The sequence below is a fragment of the Coloeus monedula genome (assembly GCF_965178545.1).
Source record: "Coloeus monedula genome assembly, chromosome: 21".
NCBI lineage: Eukaryota > Metazoa > Chordata > Aves > Passeriformes > Corvidae > Coloeus > Coloeus monedula.
This window is the reverse complement of record NC_138801.1, coordinates 10,989,609-11,013,106: the sequence shown is the minus strand read 5'-3', so window position 1 is coordinate 11,013,106 and position 23,498 is coordinate 10,989,609. Positions and strand designations below refer to the sequence as shown.

At 56.1% G+C, this 23,498-nt stretch overlaps 1 protein-coding gene across 1 annotated transcript; it reads left to right on the top strand.

Annotated features, from left to right (window-relative positions):
• Positions 1–1,849: 1,849 nt before the first annotated feature.
• On the top strand, positions 1,850–12,447 carry SAPCD2 (suppressor APC domain containing 2; the record flags this gene model as incomplete). Its single annotated transcript, XM_082295059.1, has 6 exons — positions 1,850–2,270; positions 6,855–6,985; positions 10,431–10,577; positions 10,707–10,805; positions 11,336–11,449; positions 12,319–12,447. The coding sequence occupies exons 1-6, from the start codon at positions 1,865–1,867 to the stop codon at positions 12,445–12,447; spliced, it is 1,026 nt and encodes a 341-aa protein (XP_082151185.1). The 5' UTR covers positions 1,850–1,864.
• Positions 12,448–23,498: the final 11,051 nt, after the last annotated feature.

The window sequence follows — 23,498 nt, the reverse complement described above, 5'->3', positions numbered from 1 at the left end:
GCCAGAGCTGAGCAGCACCACAGTGACTGCCTTGTTTTTCGAGTAGGAAGGGAAGGGAAGCACTGGTTCCTTCTCCCCATATCCTGAGCAGGTGCGAACCTGTTCAGTCAAACACAGCTAAGCCAAGCAGAGATCTCAAACAGGTAGGACAGGTCCCGGAAATTTCTGAAAAGGAATGAATTAAAGCAAAGCAGGCTGTGAACAGCTCAGCAGCAGCACAGAGAGCAGATGGAGCAGGACCTAGGTAGAGAAAAGCCCCCTAAGGGTCTCCAGAGGCTTCTGTGATTTACCTGGCAGCCTGGGGCTGGGAAGGCTGAGTGTCCATGGAGAAGAGGAGTGGCAAGAATGGAATGAGAAGCCAGAAGTAGGACCAAGGTGCCGAAGACACCTGGATGCAGTCTGACCTGGACAGGGAATCTGATGGCAAGGGGAGCATAGCAAGGGCCATGTGGGTGGGAGAGCTTGAGCCCCAAGTAGCTTCCACCCTCTTCCTTCGAAGCCAACTCAGAGCTAAAGGGAATCACCCCTGGTACATGGCACAAGGAGATGTCCATGACACAGGTAGTGTCACAACCTGACCACTTGAACAGTGGTTCATCACCTTTCCTGACCATCAGCCTTCTCCAGCAGGCTTGCTCCCTAACACTCCTCTCAGCATCATGAGCATCAGACCAGGGTGGGGGCTCTGAAGGTGCTGGCATGCGGCTGCCCAGAGCCCCTTGAGCAAGCTGAGGTGCCTGTGACATGGGAATCATGACACCAGGGCTTTGCAGTCTGCTGTGTTGCAATGGACTCTTTGGTCGAGGGGGTTTGCAGAGGAGGCAGGACCTTGCACTAGGATTAACATGCTGCTGCATCTAACAGACACAGCAAAGTTCCCTGTAAAGTAGAGAAACTCATTCTCTTACCAATGCCAGTGCATATTAAGTTTGTAAAAGACAAGATCCAAATCCTGTTTCTCTCACTTGTCAACACTGGTGGGTTTTTCCATCCTTTTTTCATGTCTTTGGTTCAACTGGGCTTCTACCCCATCTCCTGTTGTCTGGTGCCCACTGGTGCCTTACCAGCCACAGCACTGGGATGATGGGACTCATTTTATTTCCCCCATGGCACCAGACAAGTACACCACACAGGACTCCTCCATGCTGGTGCTTACATCCCCCTCCTGTAGGGATGCTACATTGACTAACACTTCTTGGGTGTATTTGCAAAGGTGGCAGTAAGAGTGAATGCCATCGCTGGGATTCTCCTTGTCCCTGTTCATTAATCACATTGGCTCTGAAGTCTTTAGAAATTGTGCTGGTTTTGACTGGGGTAGAGTTAATTTTCTTCACTGTAGCTTTTATGGAGATAGGTTTTGGATTTGTGCTGAGAATATGGAGACCAAAATATTGTGTTGATAACATGGAGATATTTTTCTTATTGCTGAGTGGTGCTTGTACAGACCCACGGTCTTTTCTGCTTCTCACCCCACCCCACCAGGGAGGGGGATGGGGATGCATAAGGAGTTGGGGGGATACACAGCCAGGACAGCTGACCCCAATGGACCCAAGGGATATTCTGGACCATGCGACATCATGCTCAGTATATAAAGCGGGGGGCAGAAGGAGGAAGGGTTTGGCGTTTGTCGCGGCCCCTCGACCGCAGGGGAGGGCCCGGCTCCCCCCGCGAAGGGCCCGGGACCCACCGCGACCCGCGGCCCGGGGGCGGGGCGGGCGCCGCGTGCAACTCAAACTGCCGTGCCCCCTCTTAGCCAATGGCCGGAGCGCCTGCCCGCCGCCAGCCAATAGAAACGCGGCACTTCGCGCCGCCAGCCAATAGGCGCGCGGGGGCGGAGTGCGGAGTAACGCTCGGAGCGGCGGCGATGGCCCCGGAGCGCGGTGACCGTTCGCTCCCCGCCGGTACCGAGGGTCTTCCCCGGGTTTTCCTGCAGAGCCTGCGAACTCTTTTCGATATCCTGGATGACCGGCGGCGGGGTTACGTGCACCTACGGGAGATCGAGTCGCGCTGGCGGGGAGCGGAAGCCCAGGAGCTGCCCGCCGGGGTGATGGAGGGGTTGCGGCAGGCGGCGCCGGCCAGCGGGTACCTCACCTTCGAGAGGTTCGTCCTGGGGCTGCGGGCGGCCCTGCCTGGGGCTGAGCCCCCGGTGGAGGGTGGCAGCGGCGGGCGGCGGAGCGTGGAGAAGCCACCAAGCCCTCGCTGTTCCGAGGAGCGGCGGGGGAAAAGCAGCGGGCAGCGGGAGCCGGGGCACGGCCAGCCCCGAGGCCGCGGTGAGTGGCACCACTGGGCAGGGGACTTCGGGCTCGCAGGGGTGATGGCAGCGCCGGGGCCGGGGACTGGCGCTCGGAGGTCGGGATGGGATCCCGCGGCTCGCCCCGCTCCCCTGTGCCCTCCTCTGGGCTCAGAGCCAGCGATTCCCGTAGGGCCGGTGTAAAACTCCCCCAAAGTTACTGTTAGTCCCAGTTTGGCTTCGCTGAACTCCGATCCCAGTGCGAATATCCCAGCGCCGCCGCCCGCCCGGGGCTGTGCTCCCCTCGCGATGCGCTGGGCTATTTATAGCGCTGACAGGAGGAATTAAGGGCTTTGCCGTAATGTGTCCGTGGTTGTCCCCTGGCTCAGAGTCTGTCCTGACTTTCCCCGGGGGTGGGTGGCACAGCTGGGCGTCTCGGAGAACGGCTGGGCACTGGGGACTCCCGAAGCCGAGCGGCTTCGCTGGGGTGAAGCTGCGGTCACGGAGCGGCCGTGTGCTCGGTGGGCTCTGCGCTGGACTGGCCCTCAGGAATGATTCCTTCAAGATGTCATGCATGGTTTGGACAAAAAAAAAATGCAAAACCTGATCCAGCTTTTTGGTTTGGATCATTCCACAGCGCTATTCCCAATAATAAATAATTAGTCAATTAATAAATGGGAGAGCAGCACCAAGGCGATGTGCTCTGCGGTCACAGGCTTTGTCTGCAGAGCTCACCTGCACATCCCTGTGGACTCTGCCCTTTCCTTGGGATCTGGGCTCCCTGTGCTGGCTCTACCAGAGCCCTCCAGGGTGGTACACTGACCTTGGCATGGGGGAGACTGTTTCACTGGCATCTCAATTTGTTGCTAGTCAGTAGATGTTATAAGGAAGCCAGGCTTCTGGGCTTACCTGGGGAGGTAATAATTCTTTATCTAGGTTTGTGAAGTGCTTTGAGATCAGGGAGACAAAGTCTGTGTGAGGAGCTGGTACTTGTTATTGCACCACCTCAGTGCAGTGACTTCCTCCACCTTGGGAAGGTCAGGCTGGTTTGCCTTCCCTTCCCAACCGTTCCCTCCCTGTCCCTTCTGCTGGGTGGAGAAGAAACTTTTAACTGTGACTGAGGTTCTCTGCTTTCCATTTTGCCTCCAGACTAATCACTGGAGCTTCATCTAAGGGAATATTATTAAGCAGACTAACTCTTCTATCATCAAGAGTGTAAATCTGGAAAAACCTGAAAAAAATCCTGCTTGGTGAACAGGCAGCAGATTGAAAGCTCTGCCCTGGGCTGACTGCAGCAGCTTTCTGCTTGCTGAGGATTTTTCCATTACAGGGTGATGTTCCATAACTGTCCAGAGCCTGCGGGCAGGGTTAGTGCTTCAGCCCTTGCTGCCAGCATCCCACATTGCAGGGCCATGTTCTGGCAAGTGGCCTGAGTTTCAGGTTCATTCAGCAGCTTAGAAAATGGTACAACTCAGTTATTCCTGCTCCTTTAGCTCCAGATCCTGCACAACTGCCCAGTGTGCCCTTCCATAGATGGTTTCCCAGGGTGCAGTTGAACAGGTGGATGTTCTCCTCTGATGGATGCAAGGAAGTTGGGCAGTGCCATGGCAGGATATGTCTCCATCCCTGCTGCAGAGATGTGTGGTGGGTGCTGGGAGCTGCCTGTGGCTCCAGGAAGACCTGTCTCCACTAAGATTATATTATTTGGGTGGGAGGCTACTCTGAGCCTCCAGCTGTATGTGGTGGCTTCTGTAAGACCCCAACCAAGTGCAATGAGATGATGTATCAGTGCTCATAAGCTGCAATGAGTTGGAGGAAATGCTCCCTGCCTGTGTTTTGGGGGAAGAGGGTGCTCACAGAGTGCCTCCCCAGCTATGCTTTATGATCTGAGGAGCATCTGCACGTCTCAGAGGCGATTTGGATGTGACTCGTGGCAAAATGGCAGAGATTGGGGCCAGGTGGTTCTCCTGGCACGTCCAGGGGTGCAGTGAGCCAGTGGGACAACAATTCTATCTCCTCTCCCACACTAACCTCTCCTAGCGTGTGGGCAGAAGTGCTTCTGAAGTCCCTGCTTAAGTCAGCTTCCAGCTTCTCAGCCCAGCAGTGCTGGTGCAGTCTGCAAGCTGCTGCTTGGCACCCCGTGGTCCCTGGGGAGCCAACAGCACCCACTGGACACAAGGATGGTAAGGTGGATATTGGAGAAATCACAGGGCAGGGAAGTCACCATAATGATGTCCCTACCTCTGGTGCCTGGTGTCTTGTCACAGCAGCATCTGAGCATATCACTCTTGGGGTCTTTACCCCAGTATTTCCCCTATGAGCTGGGACCTGGGGAAGTCAAGGCACACAGCAGAAGGAGCCCAGGAAGTGTGTCATGGCCCTGGGCACTGGCTCCTCCCCAGCACAGTGCTTTCCCTTGCTCCAGGGGTGGCTTGTCTCTAGCAGCTGGAGAGCTGTTGGCACTGGCAGGAGGGAGGGGATGGTTTGGAGGGGCTTGTCTGGGCCATTGCCAAGGACAATGTGGAGAAGTGTAAAACAACCATGAGGTGTCTGCTTGTCCTGGGCAGAGAGGGTCCCAGAGGGAGGAGCCCGTCCATTATCTCATGGCAGGATCTCTTCCACCTCTGGTGATCTGGTCCGGTTCTTTCCCTAAGAAGAACTATCCCAGCTCATTAGCAGGGGTCCTGTTTTAGCCACTACCTTGTCAGCTCAGGTGTGCAGAGCTCAGCTGGTTGACCAGGAACTCCTTATCACAGGTGCAGCTCAGCTCAACCCAGCACTTTAAGTAACTGCAGCAAAAAATTTTCTAATGTGTATTTGTCCTGCAACTCCTACCAGAAGTGCTCCTGTCTTTGCCTTAGGATTCTGACTGTTGAGAGTATCCTTTGTTTTGGGGCTGTTCCTCAGCTTTTCGAGCAGGATATGCTACAGGTCTGCTAGGACAACTTGTGTGTGGTCACACCAGTCTTGCTGGGTTCCTCCCAGATAGACTTGGGTGTATGAAACCAAAGGGAGCTGGCAAAGCAGATGGATGGGTGGTATCAAAGACTGTGTTCATTGATGTGCTAGAGACCTGTCTGTGCCAGAGTACTTGCTGGGAGGTGGGGTGAGATACTGTCATGGACCAGAAGGAGGACTTTTCCTATGGCATGGTGGCTTCTTTCCCCAGTGACACAAAGTGACAAACTAAGGTGTCGTGTTGCCTGCTGCCCCCTGAGCCTGTCTCCTGTCACTGAACTACTGTGACTGTGGCAGCACAGGCAGCCCTAGTACAGGGCTCCCACACTTCATACCTTCAAGATGAAGGGTGGCTTCTGTGGCCATGGCTGCCCTCTCCTGCCTCATATCCTTCCTCTGTCATGTCCATGTGCTCAGCTGAGGAAACCTGTGGAGCAGAGGGAAGAAATGTGCCAGCCCATGTGGTGCCACACACCCTGTCCTGTTATTCACAGCCCTTCATGTGCCTGCAGGAGGGAGTGTGCCATGCCTGTGCCAGGCAGCTCTGGTAGAAGGATGTGCAAGGGGTGGGGGTGCCTGGCAGATCTGTGGGGAGCTGTCCTGGGAGGAGGGCTTTTTCCTCAGCTGCCTGCCATCACTTGCCAGCTCCCTGCTGCTCTTCTTGAAAAGCCAGGTTGGGAAAGGAACTCTTGAGGAAACCTGTGTGCAGGGAACTGGGAAGCTATGGGGCCGAGGGGGTGGCATGAGACAGGGTGTGCTGGGCACTTGGCTGGGGACTGGGCCAAGAAGGGAGGAGCAGCAGGCTGCTGCCCAGACTTGCCTGGGGATGTGCTGGCTGCACCCCTGGCTGCCCTGACGCTGTGGTTTGGGGTGCTGGGGTGTCACGGTGCTGCTCACCAGCTCGGCTAGCAGTGGATCGGAGCTGGCTCAGCTGTGGCTGCGGGGCTGGGTTTCTGGTGAGGGCAGGCAGCGTGGGGCTTGTATGGTCTTCACTGCAGGTGCCATGGGGATTCCTGCCCTGGCCGACAGGCAGGAGGTGCCTGATCCAGCCTGGAACCTGCCAGTATGTGCAGGCCAGTATGAACTTAATCTTCAAAAATAGGTTATGCATGGATTTGCATCAGCACCATGTGTTTGTAGTAGATTAGTCTTTTGCAGGATAGGATGTTGGGGTTTTAATAAAATTTTGGAAAATCTACAGCCTGATTTACTATTGCTCTATGATTACATCATAGACATGGTGTCTGGAGTGGATGTCCACATGGCCAAGTCCATCACCAAGCAGGAGCTGCCTTCAGGAAAGGTTGGGTTCCTGGCAGAGCTGGTGCCACCTGAGTGGAAGCTAGGTGTCCCATGAGGACACATGAGGGCAGGCAATATGACAAATGGTTTAGTTTCCTCTGCTGGGACTGGACCAGCTTTGCCTGGAAGCTGCTTGCTCTCTGCAGAAGATGACATTGAGGTCTGTTGCCAGCCTGGCACAGCTGAGTCAGCCATTCCTGACACCTGTCCTGCCTGGACAAAGCCGGGAGCAGGTGCTCAGGCTTGTGGTTTGCTCAGTCTCTCCCAGCTTGCAAGACCACCCTGCAGATCATCTCACAGAAGTGGCCCTGGGGAGCTATTTTGTTGAAAGTAGCTCCTGGCCTCATGCCTTCCTCTGTTCCAGGTGGTGGTGCAAAGTCTGGGCAGTCCCAGGGAGATGGTGGCCACCCAGGGGCTGGGGACGCTCAGAGGCATCAGAGAGGCCGTGCAGAGCACCGGAGACACACCATCACCAATGGCGTGGACTTCAGCATGGTAAGGGAGTGTTGTGGGCTCCCATGAAGGGGAAGGTGGATTGCAGGGGTCCCTCACTGCTGACATCATCTCTGGGCTTTTGGCTTCCTCCCTGCCCACCCTGCACGCGTGAGCTGTGGGGCATCGGGCAAATCCTGATATTTTGGATATGAGGCTCTGTTGATGTATGTGGACATTCTGTCATTATTTCCGAGGAGCTTTCCATCCTGAATTGTGCCAGCCGGGGAGGAGGTGCATGCCTTCCCCCAGAGTGGGATCAGCCCATGAAGCTAGTGTGCTGACTGCCTTCCCCTTGGGCAAGGTCTTGGGAAGAGGAAGGCAAAGGTGGAGGTGTGGAAACAGGTGGATCTCTGGGCCTTTAGGGCACCCCAGAAAGGGTCAGGTGTGCTTTGCACTAGCAAGCAGTGGCACCGGGCTATGTCCCCTCCCAGGTGTTCCGTGTAGATCAGGGCTCAAACATGCATATCCTCTTGCCTCCTGACAGACATTTTGCTAGCAAAGCAGAGAAATCCACATGGAATTTATCCAGGCAGCCCACGACAGAGGGGTCTGCTCCCCTCTCTCTGCTACTCAGTGGAGAGGCTTGGATCAAATTGCCTGGGTGAAGGGATCTCATTGCTCCCAGGTGGAATGGAGTAGCTGCCTGGGCACGTTACCCACAGGCTCAAGTTAAATTGTCCTGGACAGAGAGCCAGGACCAAGCCTGCAGGATGAGTACTTGGTGGAACTGTCACCACTGCACTTCCACTTCTCACACCCTGGTGTCACCCTGCTCCTACAGCCCAGCAGGCCTGATCAGCCGTGCCCAGCCTGTCGCTGACTTCTGAGGACACAGCATGCCAGCCTGGGGAGAGGATGTTTGTGCAGGTAGTTTGCTGGGCTTGCAGCCATGCGAGGGGCAGGGGCCCCCTTGGGCCGAGGGGCCTCTGCTGAGAGATGCTGACAAGGAGTGATAAATGTAGCTCTTTGTGTCTGGGATTGAGGGCTCTGCTTCTTGGGGTTTTGGGGGCTGGGGACTGCTGTTTGGAGACAGGAAGGTGTCTGCTTCCCTGGCAAGGCTCTTCCCTGTGCGTGCAGCTCTGGGCTGGAGTCCATCTCAAGGTCCCAAGCTCAAGGTCTTAACCTTGTGTTGCTGTGAAGGGGCTGATGGCCACCATGTCTGTCCCCAGCTCTGCCATAAGCACTCTTGCTCTGGGCTTGTGTTGCTCTGGTCTCTATTCCCCCAAGTTACCGTGAGGGCAGTGGGAGGGATGTCCCCTCCTTCCCTCTCTCCCTCTATGTCCCCAAGTGCTGCACTGCCTTTTTGTGCTTCTAACTCCAGAGAAGGGGTGTCTCAGCCTTCCCTGACACCCTGGGCACAGTCTTCAGTCACTGGTGCCATTTCCAAGCCTACAGAGACAGCTGGAACAAGTTTGAGTCCAGCAAGGACTGAATCCTTGTACTGTCACCTCCCTTACCCCTCCCTGCCCTGATGCTGGGCTCCCAAGGGACAAGGAACTTGTCTGTCATTAGACTAATTTGCCTAAAGCCCATGGGGGATGGGAGCACTGGTGTCCATCCTGCATCCCGAAGTGCACCAGGACTGGTTCCTCCTGAGCAGGGAGCAGAGCTGTGGAGGCCATGCTGCAGCCCCAGGACCCTTTGCACCATCTCATCTGGTGCCCACTTGCTCAGCTGGTGTTTTTCCAGCCAGTCCCTCATCAATTGGCCTGATTGCCCTATGGCCACAAGGGTGGCTGGGATGAGACCTTCTCTGAGAGGTGGAGCGCTGTCATTTGTAGGCAGCCCAGGGCACTGCTCTGTCCCCTCCCCTTTACCAGCCGCCAAGCACCAGCCAACTCCAGCACTTTGTCTTCCTCCTGCCCCAAATGTCTCATTCTGGCGATATGCTGCCTGTCCCCACACCAGGCAGGGCTGGCAGTGTCCCTCTGCTCTGTGGGAAGCTCCCTCTTCCTCTGGTCTCTGTGCTGGTCAGCAAGCCTGGTGGGAGGAGGGCAGGCCAGGTGGCAGTGGGCTGTACCCCCAGCTGGGTGGGGGTCCTTGCTACATACAGCACCTTCTTTGTGCCCCTCAGCAACAGCACCAAGGCACTGCACCTCTTCCTCTGGGTAGGTCCCTTTGGGCCATTGGAGAAGGGTGCAGGAGGAGTTGTTGTGTTGCAAAAGGCATTTCCAGGAGCAGCAGGAGCAAGAGCAGGCCCAGTGTAATGGGTGGCAGGTATGGGATGTGGGGAGGCTTTGGGGCTGGCAGTGAGGACATGGAAATGCTGATGGCCTGAAGAAGGTCTTGGTATGGTGCCACTTGTCCACAGGGTTCAGGGTTGTTTCTGAGCTGCACCACTCCTCATGCTCTCCGAAGCATCAGGAGAGGTTCTGGTACATCCAGCATTTTCTAGGTGACCAAGATATTTTCTGGTGCCTGGAGAAGACTCTGGAGCCCAGGCTGTGCTGGGGGTGAAAGCCAGGCTGTGTTGTGGCAAGGAAGGCAGAGGCAGTGAGGCAGGAGGCTCTCCATGCTCCTGGGAACTGAGGGAGCAGCCTGGTATTGAAAAGGAGAGAAGGGCTGCAGGCTCACGGAGTGACAGTGATGAACGGGTCACCGCCTCAGTTGCTCTGTTCCCCAGGGATGTCCCCTCATCCCTCTCCACCTCTCTGATTGCCGGTGGCAGCGCAGTGCCAAGGGGTAGCAGGAGCAGAAGGTGGCAGTGGAATGAGGACCCTGTATCCCCTGTGGATGTGGGCTGAGCCCCCTGCTCTGCAGCAGCCTTGGGTCATGCTTGGCCTATTCCAAGGGGTTGCTCTGGGGGCAGGAGCCCCAGGCACCCTTGTAGCAGCTCTCTGGGCACAGCAGGGCCCCCACTGCCTCTCCAGGTGATGCTGATGCTGGAACCTGAGCAGCTGGCAGAGACCCTCTGTAGAGAGGTGTGGTGTGCTATGCTCTGCTCAGCTTCATGTGCCTCCAGGGATGAGGCAAACTGGGGGCAGAGTGCTGGGAAGACAGGGCTGCAGGTTTTCCCTGACTTACAGCCTGCACAGTGAGCTAGACTCTTCACTGCTCACTGAAATCCAGGTGTGTCTGTTCTGTGGCTGACACTCACACCCCAAAGGGAGCTGGAGGCAGCTGCAGGCACTGCTCCTGCTACCTCCCTGGGTAAATAGGTGAAGAAACCTGCACCTGCAATGGTGAGCAGGAGGGTAGGGGTGACCTGAGTGTCCTTCACACACTTTGGTTCTCCCAAACTGGAGAACTTTTCTTCCAGAAGTCTTCCTCCAAAGCAGCATCAGGCAGCAGTCATTATCCTGCTCCTCTGCAGCTTTTCATGGGGAAAGGGGCTGAGACCCTTGCCTGTATCCACATCCCCTCACACCTCATGAAGAAACCACCTCCTGGGACTTGACAAAGCCTTGGTGGGGAGTGGGTGACATCCCTCTGCTCTGTCCTGCAGCTGAAGTACATGAAGGAGCTGGAACAGGAGAAGGATTTCCTATTGCAGGGCCTGGAGCTTATAGACCGGGCTCGAGAGTGGTACCACCAGCACATCCAGCTCATGCAGGAGCACCAGCGACTCCTGGGGAAGAAGAGAACCAGTGCTGTGAGTCTGGGGCTTCTTCTGGCTGCTTGTGGGTTTGAAGAACAGGGCTGGGAATTGGCTGGACCTGGAGCTGGCCCCGGAGCTGGCCCCATGGTAACCTCCAGCATCTTCTTCCTCCCCATCCTGCAGGATTTCCCTGAAGGTGGCCAGAGCCACCTGGGGCGCCTGGTCCCCAAGCTGCAGGAGGTGAACCGCTGCCTGGGTGACCTTCTTTCCGCTGCTGGCAAGGTGAGAACAGCACATCAGCAGCTTGAGGTTGTTTGTGTAATCTTAGAACCCATCCTGTCCCTGCCACGTTGGTGACTGGGCTGACATTGGAGCTGCCAGAATTTCCCCCAGCTCTGGGAAGGTGACTTGGCTCCATGGGCAAAACAGGTGATGGGGAACAGCCAGGAGGACAGCACAGCTGGTCCTTAGGTGGGCTGGAGGATGCTTAAGGCATTTGTGGGGGTTTAAGGAGATCCCCAAAAAGGTGTAGCCATTGTCAAGAGAACAAGGAGCCCAACTTCCTGAGGCGCTGAATCAGACACTTCAGAGCTGCCTGTCCTGCCAGGCAGGAGCCAGGCACATTGGCAGGAATGTTTCCCCATACTGCCTGGTGGGCTGGAGACCCTGTGATGGCCTGTGCTGAGATTTTAATCCTCTGCTGGGCTTCTCTCAGTTCTTTGTGTGCAATAGAAACATGTCACCTTGAAGAAGGGCTGGGAAGGGCGACAGGGGAGGAGGCTCAGTGTCTCATCCCTTCATCATCTCTACAGACAGCAAACCCCTCCCCAGCCCCGAGCAGGCTGGTCCCTGTGACATCCCCAGCCTCCACAGGCTCCCAGCAAGCCATCAACATGCTGAAGGAGCAGAATCGGCTTCTCACCAAGGTGAGTGGGCGTATGGCTGGAGGAGATGCCCTTGGGGGTGCTGGAAATGGAAGGGGATGGGATGGGGCCAGGGAAGGAGTGACAAACAGTGGGAAGTGTTCCTTCAGCTTGGCCAGACTTGGTCATCCCAGAGAAGGGTGTGTGGGCTGCACGTGGAGACCCTCTGGAACACAGCTGTGCCCAGCTGTCTCCAGCTGTTTGCTGGGTGAGTCAGTGGCAGGGATGGGGCATTCCTGACAGAGGGAAAAGACTGACAAATGGAGGTCACAAGAGAGTGCAGAGGCTGCAGTTGGTGGCTGCCAGGGAAGGGATGGTGCCCCTGCCAGGACCAGGCTCACTGCTGGGGTTTCTGTCCCAGCACGTGGCCACAAAGATGCTCTGGGGGGTCAAGTCCCTCTGCTCTGGAACCAGGCTGGGAGAGCTGGGGATGTTCACCTGGAGAAGAGAAGGCTCCAGGGAGGCTTCCAGGGCCTGAAGGGCCTCTAAGAGAGCTGGAGAGGGACTTTGGACAAAGGCATGGAGGGACAGGACAAGGGGAAATGGCTTCCCACTGCCAGAGGGCAGGGTGAAATGGAATACTGGAAAGAAATTCTTCCCTGTGAGGGTGGTGAGGCCCTGGCACAGGTTGCCCAGAGAAGCTGCCCCATCCCTGGAAGTGTCCAAGGCCAGATTGGACAGGTCTTGGAGCAACCTGCTCTAGTGGAAGGTGTTCCTGCCCATGGTGAGGGGCTGGGATGAGATGGGCTTTAATGTCCTACTCACACCTACCCAAAGCCTGTGATTCTGTGGTTCTATGAAATTTTACCTGCAACACAGTAGTTGCCAGCATTTTTCTCCTCTAACCAACATTTTTCTCCCATCTTGTGCAGGAGGTGACTGACAAGAGTGAGCGCATCACCCAGCTGGAGCAGGAGAAATCTGCCCTGATCAAGCAGCTCTTTGAGGCTCGTGCCCACAACAACCATGAGATGAGCCAGCTGGACTCCACCTTCATCTAGCACATTCCTCCCCCTCCCCATCCCCAAACTTCCCCTGGGGTTTCAAGGGACTCTTGCCCCAAACTCATCACACCTGCTGCTCCAGGTGTTGTGTCTCCAGGTCTGGGGCTGCTGGTGGCATCTCTGTGGGAGGAAACTGGAACCCCTCCTGGGGAGCATCCCTGCCCTGCTGACGGCTTATCAGCCATGCTGCTCTCAAGCTGCTTCTTTTCTGTCTCTAAATGGGCTGCAGGGATGCGGTCCCCAGCCCTGTGACCCCCAGCATGTGGGAGACATGGCTGCTGCCTGTGCTGTCTTTGTGGGGTGAGCTGCTGTGCCCTTGCTGACTTAGGCTGGATTTTGGCTGCTCTTGGGAAAAAGTGATGCGTCTTCAACACTCCAGCCAGCATCTCCAGACAAGCCTGGCCCTTAGAGGGTGCCTGCTCCTGCTTGTCCTGCTGCTGGAAGACAAGATTGGAAATCCAAGGAGGCATGCCTGGCCTCTCTCTGCTGCCCATGTTCTGCCTGCCAGAGACACTGTCCTGACCCTGTAGTGCCCAAACTGATGGTCTTCACGGCAACCCCTCCGTCCCATTGGTGGTAGTGATACCATAGTTGCTGTTTACATGTCTGCAGGCTCCTGTAGGGAAAGACCCATAGAACCAACCAAGGTAGCCTACACCTCTGAGCTGCTGTTTCGGGCTGTTGACAAGTTGAAACAGACACCTCACCTTTTACTTGGCTTGACCTGGCAAATATTTCCTGATGTCTGCCAGGATTAGATTCTTTTCATGATGACTGTAAAAGGAGAAGTGATGTTCCATAGCCCAAGGATGCTCACATCAGCCTGACCTCACAGAGGGGCTTTAGAACTTGGTTTTGTATTTAACTGCGTGTGGGACAGAGCAGAGGCTTGATGGGCTCTTCCCTGTGCACATCACATGGAGAAATGGCAGCTCTGCCTCGCATGATTGTGGGTGCTACTGCCTGGGATGGCATCCTGACTGTGAGCTGCACTCCTCTGCAAGTCTCTTGAGGGGGTGTGGTGGTGGTCTAAGATGGGTCCTATTAAATGATGGTGCATCTCGGGACTCCTCCTGCTTCCCACCCAGCTCAGTGATGATGCTTGAGCTGAATGACATTCGACTGTGGCTTGGTACTTGGTATCTGTTGGAGATCCCTGTGAACCCCATGTAGCACAGCCTGCCCCTCTGTACCCCCAAGGCCAGGACCTTTCTCTGTGGGGTTGTTTCATGCTCTGACTCTCCAGGCATGATTCTGTGGTGCTGAGCTGGGCAGGAGGTGCTGGCTCTGCCCTGAGCTGACACATGCAAGCCAAATCTGTTCTCACTCCTGTTCTTATCTGTCAGGACTCTCTGTCCCATCCAGCTGTTCTCTTTGAGACTGATCCTGAGCTAAAGCTCACTGCAAGGAATGAATCCCTGCTCTGCCCTTGTGCCTGCAGCTGGAGTGGAGATCATCAGAGTGCCAGGGAGATGGTGGAGGAGGAGGAACAAGGCCATGGCTGGTCATGTCCCATCTGCAGGAATTCGGTGTTAGTTGTCCCCTGGGTATCAGTGCCAGCCATCCTTTTTGTGATGCCTCCTCTGGTGTCCAGTGCCTGTTTTGCCTGAGGCTTAATTAGAACTGACCCCTTTTATGAGGGTTACCTGTCTGTAGGGATAATAAAGTGGGATAATATTTATCTTTCTGTCTCTCTCCCTAAATCAGCGCATCTACTGCTGCCAGCCCTGAAGTCCCTGACTGTCCTGTCCCTCAGGATGCGGGGGGAGCTGAAGCTGCAATCTGGTGAGCACAAAGAGCCCAGGGATCTCTGCACCTGGACATGTTTCGGTGTCCTTTCCCGTCCCCTCTGGGCTTCCCAGGGACTGGGGATTCCCTGTCCCCTGCTGTGGGGCAGGGTCTTAAAGCCAGCTGCACCCTTTCCAGTGATGGAGCCTCATCTGTCTGCTCTTCCAGAAGCTGTGCTTGGGGCTCACACTCCTCAGGTGGTGCTGCTGCAATTCACAACCTCTCATTTGCTTTTAAGTGCCCTTTCTCAAAGCTGCCCCACAGTGCTGGGAGCAGTGGCTGGTGCTCTGCAGTGACTTCTTCCCACAGGGTCAGCCACAGGGGACCTCAGTGGTGTAGCATGTGTGGCACGTGTCCCTGTGCTGAGATGGCAACTCACATGGGGTCAGCCTCAGGCTCTGCACTGATTGGGGGCACCCTTCTTTCAGGCTGTGGGGTGAACCCTGCACCTGCTGGGGTTGAGCGTCCTCTGCTGGGAGCAGAGCCAAGAGGGAGACCCACTTACCGGCAGAGGGATCTCTGCCATGGCCTCCTTCAGGTGGTGCTTAGGGCAGCCACGAGTTCCAGCTGGGGCAGGAAGAGGGTTGGTAATTGCCTTTGGTTCCCATTTCATGCCTTTGCTTGAGTGTGGAACTCATGAGGGCTTCCAAAGGAAAAAGAATCATGGTTCCCACTCCAGGCTGCTCCATGCAGAGCCAGGGCAGCTCTCTCTGCCCCAGCCCAGGGGGGTTGTCCCAGCCCTGGCCAGCAGCACTGGCCCCCAGCCCACTTTCTGTAAGACTGCTGCAGGTTGTGGGGTAGCCTTGGCAGTGCCACGGCCCACTGGGACCAGGGCTCCCCTGGAAGCTGCAGGGCTCCCCTCGAGCTGGCACTCTGGCTACACTGTTTCTAGGTCCCTGATGGGCCTGACCCCTCCCCTGTGTGTCTGGGCTGTGTCCAGTTTGGCACCCTGAACTGTGGGGGCTGCCTCAGGAGCCATGAGACCTGCGTTTGGGGCCAGGTCTGTAAGTGATGTGTATGCTGGGACATGTGGGTGAACACCTTCTGTTCTCTTTAGGCTTTGTTCCTGCTGGAACTGAGTTTGCATAGATCTGTGCTGCCTCTAGGGCTCTGATAACTGCTGGAACCCACTGTGTGAAGCTGTGGTTGCTCTGGGGACAGCTGAAGCAGGGCTCTGCTGTCCCCAGCCAGGACAGCTCCTGCCAACCCACCTCACCTCCCCACAGCCCTCCACGCTCACCCCAGCACATCCCTGGCACCCCTGCATCCATGGCAGCTGGAGGCCCGTGGCTGATTCTGGAGAGGTTCTCGGTGAGGTCTGCAGGAGCAGCTTCACCCCTGCAGTGTCCCACACTCTGCACTGCCCGGACACCTGCACTTGTCAGCTCCCATTTTACTTCTCTGTAAATCCTAAGGGGGTTTTCCCAGCCCAGCCATTTTTCACATTTTTCTTGGATGAGTAGACTGTTGCATCACTGCCAACTCCCAGAAAGTCATAAATCTCCTTAGGCCTCCTAAAATCAAGAAATAGGAGGGAAAAAAAAAAAGAAGGAAAAAACCCAACAAAAGCAGCTTTTGTAAGCAGTACTTTTAGGAGAAGGTGTTTATTTCTCTCCAGGGTCCTCAGCCTTCTTCTCTCCCTGTGCTCAGCTTCCCATGCAGTACCCGCCTCCAGAGGGAGCCCAAAATTACTAAACCACAGGGGCTATGAAAAGTTAAGTACTGCAAAACTTGGGTTGTTGGGGCTGCGAGGCTTGGAGCAGCTCATCCCGCAGGATCCAACACCCCCAGGATTGCTTCACATCCCGCAGGACAGCTCTGCTGGGGGGTCTGAGGAGGGGCAGAGCTCCCACTGTGGCTGCACCATGTCCTGGGAACAGTGGAAGCTCAAAACCCACCCACCCATTCTGCCCTGGAGCCCATCTCCAATTCCCATGGCTTTTCCAGAGATTTCCACCATTTTAGTGGGGGCATAAGCTGCTTTTCCTCCTCCTGCCTCTCGGTGGGATTGGCAGCTCTCCCTGCTCACAGGATGCTGTCATGCTAGGCTCAGGATGGGATGTGGGCCTGCATAGCAGGATCCCTTCTTCAAGGTCCCCAGCCCCCTGGGCCCCTGCTGCCCTGTTGCTCCTGGCTAGAGGCACCAGGGTGATGCCTTCAGGGCCAGGGAACTGTGGCCCATCCTTCCAGCTGCCAGACCAGCTGCAGGGCTGAGAAATGGCTTTCCTGTCCCTAGTGTGTGCCAGTGTCAGGCTGTGACAGCCACCTCAGCTGACCATTGCCACAGCTCAGCAGCTGCTGGGTGCTCCAGCACTGCTTGTGAGCATGGTAATGACTCCCTCCAATGACAGATGGATGGGGGAATGCTGCCACAGACACTGCTGTGCCAGCATCCATGGCAGTGCTCTGGGAGATGCTCAGGGATTCAAGCACTGCTAGAGAAGTCCTCTGCCTCTGGCACAGATAAGGGCATGAGCACAGCTGTGGCTGTAGACACTCATGCTGTGCCAGGCTGTCCTGTGGACATGCACGTGGTATTTGTGCACATACTGTGACCATGGTCATGCCAGGTACATGCTCATCCTGTGTGTGTGCTCACATTGTGCTCACGGGTCACACTGTCCATGGTTGCATGTATCCATGCTCACACCATGGCCCTGCTCACACCGTGGCCCTGCTCACACTGTGGCTCTGCTCACACCGTGGCCCTGCTCACACCGTGGCTCTGCTCACACCGTGGCTCTGCTCACACCGTGGCTCTGCTCACACTGTGGCTCTGCTCACACCATGACTCTGCTCACACCGTGGCCCTGCTCACACCGTGGCTCTGCTCACACCGTGGCTGTGCTCACACTGTGGCCCTGCTCACACCGTGGCTCTGCTCACACCGTGGCTCTGCTCACACTGTGGCTCTGCTCACACCGTGGCTCTGCTCACACCGTGGCCCTGCTCACACTGTGGCTCTGCTCACACCGTGGCTCTGCTCACACCGTGGCTCTGCTCACACCGTGGCTGTGCTCACACCGTGGCTCTGCTCACACCGTGGCTCTGCTCACACCGTGGCTGTGCTCACACCGTGGCCCTGCTCACACCGTGGCTCTGCTCACACCGTGGCTCTGCTCACACTGTGGCTCTGCTCACACCGTGGCTCTGCTCACACCGTGGCTCTGCTCACACCATGGCCCTGCTCACACTGTGGCCGTGCTCACACCGTGGCTGTGCTCACACCATGGCTCTGCTCACACTGTGGCTCTGCTCACACTATGGCTGTGCTCATGCTGTGGCCCTGCTCACACTATGGCTCTGCTCACACTATGGCTCTGCTCACACTGTGGCTGTGCTCACACTATGGCTCTGCTCACAATATGGCTCTGCTCACACTATGGCTGTGCTCACACCATGGCCCTGCTCTCACTATGCCAAACTGTTGCCCTCTCATTCCTGGCTCTCCAGCAAGGCAAAGAGGGAAGAGCTCCTCCATGGGCAACCAACCAACTGCTGGGGCTCGATGTTCTCCCCTCCAGTGCCCCTGGACACCCTGGACGCATGAGCACTGTTGGTGTTGTGCGGAGAATCCACCAGGCGAGGCTGGGGGAGGCAGCTCATCCTGCAGCAGCCTGGGAAAAACAGGCTGGGGATAAAATTAGCTGGAGTTTTTATTACTGGGATTTTATTTTTAAAGGCAATGGAAAGTACATCACTGGTGGGAAAACCCCAGAGGTCCAGGCCAGCCTGCGGGATGATTAGCAGTATGCCTCTGCTCTGTGGTGGATATCCTGCTCACCCCAGGTGGGATGTGAGGTGGGAGCTGGCTGTGGGAACAGTCAGCAAGGCAGCAAGGACCATGCAGGGGCTGATCCTGCCCCCTGGGATGCACCAGGGTGGTGCAGTGGCACATGGGGCAGCAGGGGCAGCTGAGCCCTGCCAGGAGGCATCACATGGCCATAGGGTCCCTGGGAAACTCTAGTGGGAAGGAGCCTACCTGTCTAAGCAGTGGTGGTCCCTCCAGCCAGAGAAGATATAACTGGGGGTCTGGAAACTCAGGACAGTCCTGGAGAGATTGGAAAGGGATAGAACTGCCAGCTCTTCCAGTGTATGAAGGTAGAAGCCAGATCCAGCTCAACCTAAAGCAGGCAGCTCCCAGTGCTGGGGTACAGCAGCTCCCTGAAAAGGGATGGTGCTTCTGGAGGTTTGCCTGCACTGCAATAGAGGGGTTTTGACAAGTAAAGAGAGGAGTGATCTACTGAAGGGTGTAAATCAGAAAATCATGGCTGGCTCAGGAAATCCCCCCAGCTGCAGAGAGCTGGAGACAGAGAGAAGGCTCAAGGCAAGTGTCCCATATGCTTGCTGTCACCTTCCTCATTCATGGACACTGCTGGGTGGCGGGAGGGCATGGTGGGAATATCACAGCTGTGTTACTGCTGGCTGCTCCCAGGCTTATTTGCTGAGAGCAATGTGTGCTGGCCAGGAATGTGGCTAGCACAGGCTCCAGCTGGATTCTGATGTTATTTTTTAAACAAGTGGAACTTGCACCTGAAAAGATCTCACCTGAAAGTTTAAACCTACTGCTAGGAGTCTAAGCAAGTGCCTGGTTCCCTGGTGAGCTGCCCAGTGACTCCCAGGAGACCCCAGTTATTCCAAACACTGGAAACATTGCTCCTTGTATAGCAACCCACTGCTGATCCACAGAACCCGACATCCATCCTCTCCCTGCCCCTCAAGAGTGATGGTCCTGGCAGATTATTGAGAGGAGCCTGAGCAGCACCTGCAGCCTGGCACAGGACTCAGGCTCTCCATGTCTCTGGCTGGAAGTGGCTGGGATGTGGCAGCTGCCTGGCAGCTCTGCTTGACCCTGGGCTGGGGAATCCTGCTGTGATTGGGCACCCACAGGAGAACTGATACTGCCGATCTCGGGGCTTGCTTCCAAAGAGAGATGTGCATGGGGTGTTGGAAAGGGAAGCTGAATCCTTTAGCAAGGCACATAAAGCCTTCCTGCATGACAAGGTGGGGGTAGGAGACAGTGGCAGCCAGGCAGGCTCCCAGCACCAGTTTGGCTCTCAAACCAGCCCTCAGAGGCTGAGCAGGCTCCTGCCACGGGAAGGCAGAGGTGTGGAATCCTCCACGGGCTGCAGGTGGATATCTGCTCCACCATGGACCTCCACAGGTTTCAGGAGTATGGCTGCCTCTTCATGGTCATCCCCACGTTCTGGCACCTGGAGCATCTCCTCCTCTCCCTCTCCACTGAACTGGGATCTGCATGGCTGTGCAGTGGTTTTTACTCTTTCTTAAATACATTATCCCAGAGTAACCCCCATCACTACTGGCAGGCTCAGCTTTGGGTGGTGATGGGTCTGTCCTGGAGTCAGCTGGGTCCAACACAGGGACAGCTTCTCACTAAAGCACTCTACAGACCCCCACTGCCCAAACCTTGCCAATGCAGTCCCAAGGACACGATGTCCCCCTGGCAGGATGGGGACCAGGCTAGAGAAGAAGGGGGATGCACTGGAAGCGGGATGTGGATGCTCATCCACAGCAGCCTCTGCCCAGCTCCTGTCTGGTTGATACACAGCAGGCAGGACCATATCTATCCTGACAGAAGCTTCACACACCTGGGCTGATGTCAGCTCTCCTGAGCACTCACCAACCTGGGCAGCTCCTTCAGCACCTGGTGCAGGGGAGTTCAGGGTCTGGACCTCACCATCTGCTTCTCAGAAAGGAGACGAGCGGCTGCTGAGCGCCTCTGGCAAGCTGCCTGCACCCCAAGCTGCTGCCAAATTTCACTCTCATGCAAGCACTATGTTTCTGTTCTGAGGGTTTAAATTCAGCCCTGCCCAGGGACTTTGAGCAGAAAGAAATCACCCCAGTAAAGAAAGTTTTTCCCCACAACAGGGTAGTGCCTCCCTGCAGCAGCTGTCATTAGCCCATGAAACCATGATTGCTCTTCCACCTCAAAAAAACTAAAATCCACCTGAAACTGGAAAATTTGCACTCAGTAATTTCATCCAAGTCACCTGCTGAAACCTGGGAGCAGGAGGTGGGACAAGCATCCTTTCTATGCTCTCCTGGGCATGGCCCTATCCCTGCAGGCACAGAGGAGCACGTGGAGGTCACTGCCAGTTTCCTTCGAATGAACCTGGGCAGGTTTCTCTTTTCCTTTTGTCCTAGGAACAAAGCACAAATGTATCTTAAAAGGGCGGGGCCATGGCCTCGAGTGAAGCATTAGCAGCCCTGAAGGCCTGAGATCATCCCAGGACACTGCTTTCTCCATCTCCTTTCCCCGCATGGTGACTCCATCACCTCTGCAATCTGCTTCAGCCTCAGGGATGCGTTTAAGTGGTGCCATCCCAGGTGAAGGTCCTGATTGCTCTCTTGTCCTGCAGCACAGAACATCTCTCATGGGACCTTTTCTTCAAAATATTTTGCAGATCAGAACCACAGAATGGTTTGCGTTGCAAGGAACCTTAAAGTCCATCTTGTTCCACTCCCTGCCATGGGCAGGGACACCTTCCACTAGACCAAGTTGTTCCAAGCAAGGAATGGACCAAGGTCCATCCAACCTGGCCTTGGACACTTCCAGGGATGGGGCAGCTGCAGCTTCTCTGGGCAACCTGTGCCAGAGCCTCACCCACCCTTACAGGGAAGAATTTCTTCCCAATATCCCATTGAGGCCACTCCCCCTTGTCTTGTCACTCCAGGCCCTTGTCCCCAAGTCCCCATGCCTTGCTGCCTGTCCTCCTGCCACTCACGGGGACCTTTGCAGCATCTCATGGCCCTGTTTACTTCAGGCCTCCAGCTGATGAGCAGCAGGGTTGGCAGAAGGGCCCCTCAGCTGCCCCCAGCAGCCCCCTGCTTGGTCAGAGCCCTCTGATGATTTGATGTGGCTCAGTGGGGACAGCCTGGGTGTCTCAGCCTCCCCCAGGGAGTCCATTCTTGCTGTGGCTCTCCAGGGGGCTGTGGTGATGGCCATGGGCTGCTTCAGTGAGCCTGCTGCCCCGAGAGCCAGGCAAGGGCTCAGCCTCTGTGTGGCCCAGCTGCTCATCATGGCCATGGCCTGGTGCTTGTGGGGATGAGCTGACATTGTTCAAAACATGGTTTCTCACTTGGATTTGGAGCCTGTGGGTAGTGTTGGCCAGTTTAAGAAAAGTGACAAACAGTTCCCTGCTTTATTCCAAGCAGAAGATAACTTTCCCCTCCATCTTGCGAGTTCTGTCCCCACCCCACCACCATCCCCTCCCTCACACTGAGGATGGGGATCAGCCCCACCCACAAGGCTGCCCAGGAGGGTCTGCATGTGGTGCTCCCTTCCTTCATGTCACGTGCTTCACTTGTGTTCTCCCAACGTGTCCCATAGGCTTAGGGACAGGGAAGCCTGCAGTGGCTGCATGGAGCCAACAGGATATCTCCATGACCCTGGGCCTCCATGTGCCAAGGACACCTCTGCCCTGGGGCCACAGTGTAGGGGACAGATGTTCTGCTGGCAGGTGCAGTGTCCTGTGCCAGCATCTACAGGCTCATGTCCCAAGCTTGAGGAGAGAGCTTGTCAGGTGTTGTGCCAGGGCTGTGGGAACAGGGCTGTCAGCCTGAGGAGCTGCTCTGTGCCTTGATACTTCCTGGCCCTCTCCCCTGGCAGGAGAGGGCTCCTGGCAAGACAACCAGGAGAAACCAGTGGGGCTTTTCTGGAAAAGCTACCTACTTCCTGGCTGGTTCAATGCCAGGACAACAGGGATCCCTGCCCATGGACCCCCTCAGGGCTTGTGTCACACAGACACAGGCCTGGGAAACAGGAGACAAAAAAGGGTTTAGAAAGTGAGGCAAGAATAGAGACTTGTACTTGGGCTTGATTTTCCTTCCAGACACGGATCCTTGCCAGGAGGGGGATTATACCCTTGGATACACCAAGATCCTTCCAGACTTTCAGTGCCTCTAAGAGGACAAGATCTGGGCTTGGAGCCGAGGCTGGAATACATCAGTGGGCTCCCACTCACAGGGTGCAGAGGCTCAGCAGGAGCTGCGCTCAGTCAGGAGCTCAGTCCTGACTGATGGAGGTTGTTGCATTCCCTTATTCTTTTACTCTACCAGTGCAAACACTGGTTGGATTTGACTGGCCACAGACTCAAGAACACCCCAAAATGCTTCACACATGTGCTGTGGCCTTACTCAGTGCTGGGCATCCCCAGCAATTCCTGACAGGTCCTTGCTTTCATTCCAGTCATGTCTTACTCCAACCTTGTGCAGGTAGAGATGTGGGTAGGTACACTCTGAGCAAAAGCATCTTTCTGGCTCCAGGTTCACGCATCTCTGCTGGAATGTGGGATACACTCAACAGCAGGACAGGCAGCTGGGAGGTTTCCTGATACCCCACACAGTATTGTGACTCCTCCATGCAAGGAAACGAGACACTGGGGAGAGAGTCAGCCCCAGCAGCTGGGGAAGCCTATAGACATCCTAGTCCTTTGGTTGGTGCAGGACTCAGCTGGCCTGGAGGTCCCTGAGGAAGAGACACCTCTGAGCATGCACAGTGGCCTTCATTGGCCTGCACTAGCCAAAAAATACACCTGATGTCTCAGCTGAGTCCCAGGGTAGGTCAGTCCAGGTCCTGGCTCTAGCTGGAGTCACAGAGCCCTGGGCACTGGGAGCAGGTTCCCACTCCTCCATCTGTCTGTGCCTCCAGCGCAGCTCCCGGGCAGAGCTGAGCTTGGGAATGGGAGTGGGTTTGGGGTTTGTATCGAGAACAGGGCTAGGGGATTTCTCCCATGGACCACAGCCTGTGGACAGGTGAACAGCCTCAGCCCAACCTGAGGCCAAAGGAACAAGTCCCTGCCCTTATTCCCTGGTCTGTGCTGCAGAGACAGATGGGGGCTGTTCTCCTTCTGGGAACACCTTTTCAGCCTCATGCTGTCCCAAATCTCCTGGCTGCCACAGGGACTAAGCTACTCTCCAGCCAGCCCCTCTCTGTCCCTGCTGGTTCTCGACCTGGGTGCCTCTGCAGAGGAACCCCACTGGCTTCCTGACCCTCCTGAGCAGGTCAGGACCCCTGGGCCTTCTGCCAGGGCTGAGATCAGTGTTGTGCTGGAGCAGCTCTGGAGTGTGTTGTGGGATTGCTTGTGCATTGCTCATGGCTGGCCCGCGCTGGTGGCTCATCCCAATCCCAAAGCTGTTGAATGCTTCTGGATTGAATGGCTCCCTGCACTTGCTGTTGGCTAAGGAGCTCACAGATGGGAGTAGAGAATCCTGTCCCTAACCCCTCCCTTTGGGCCCCA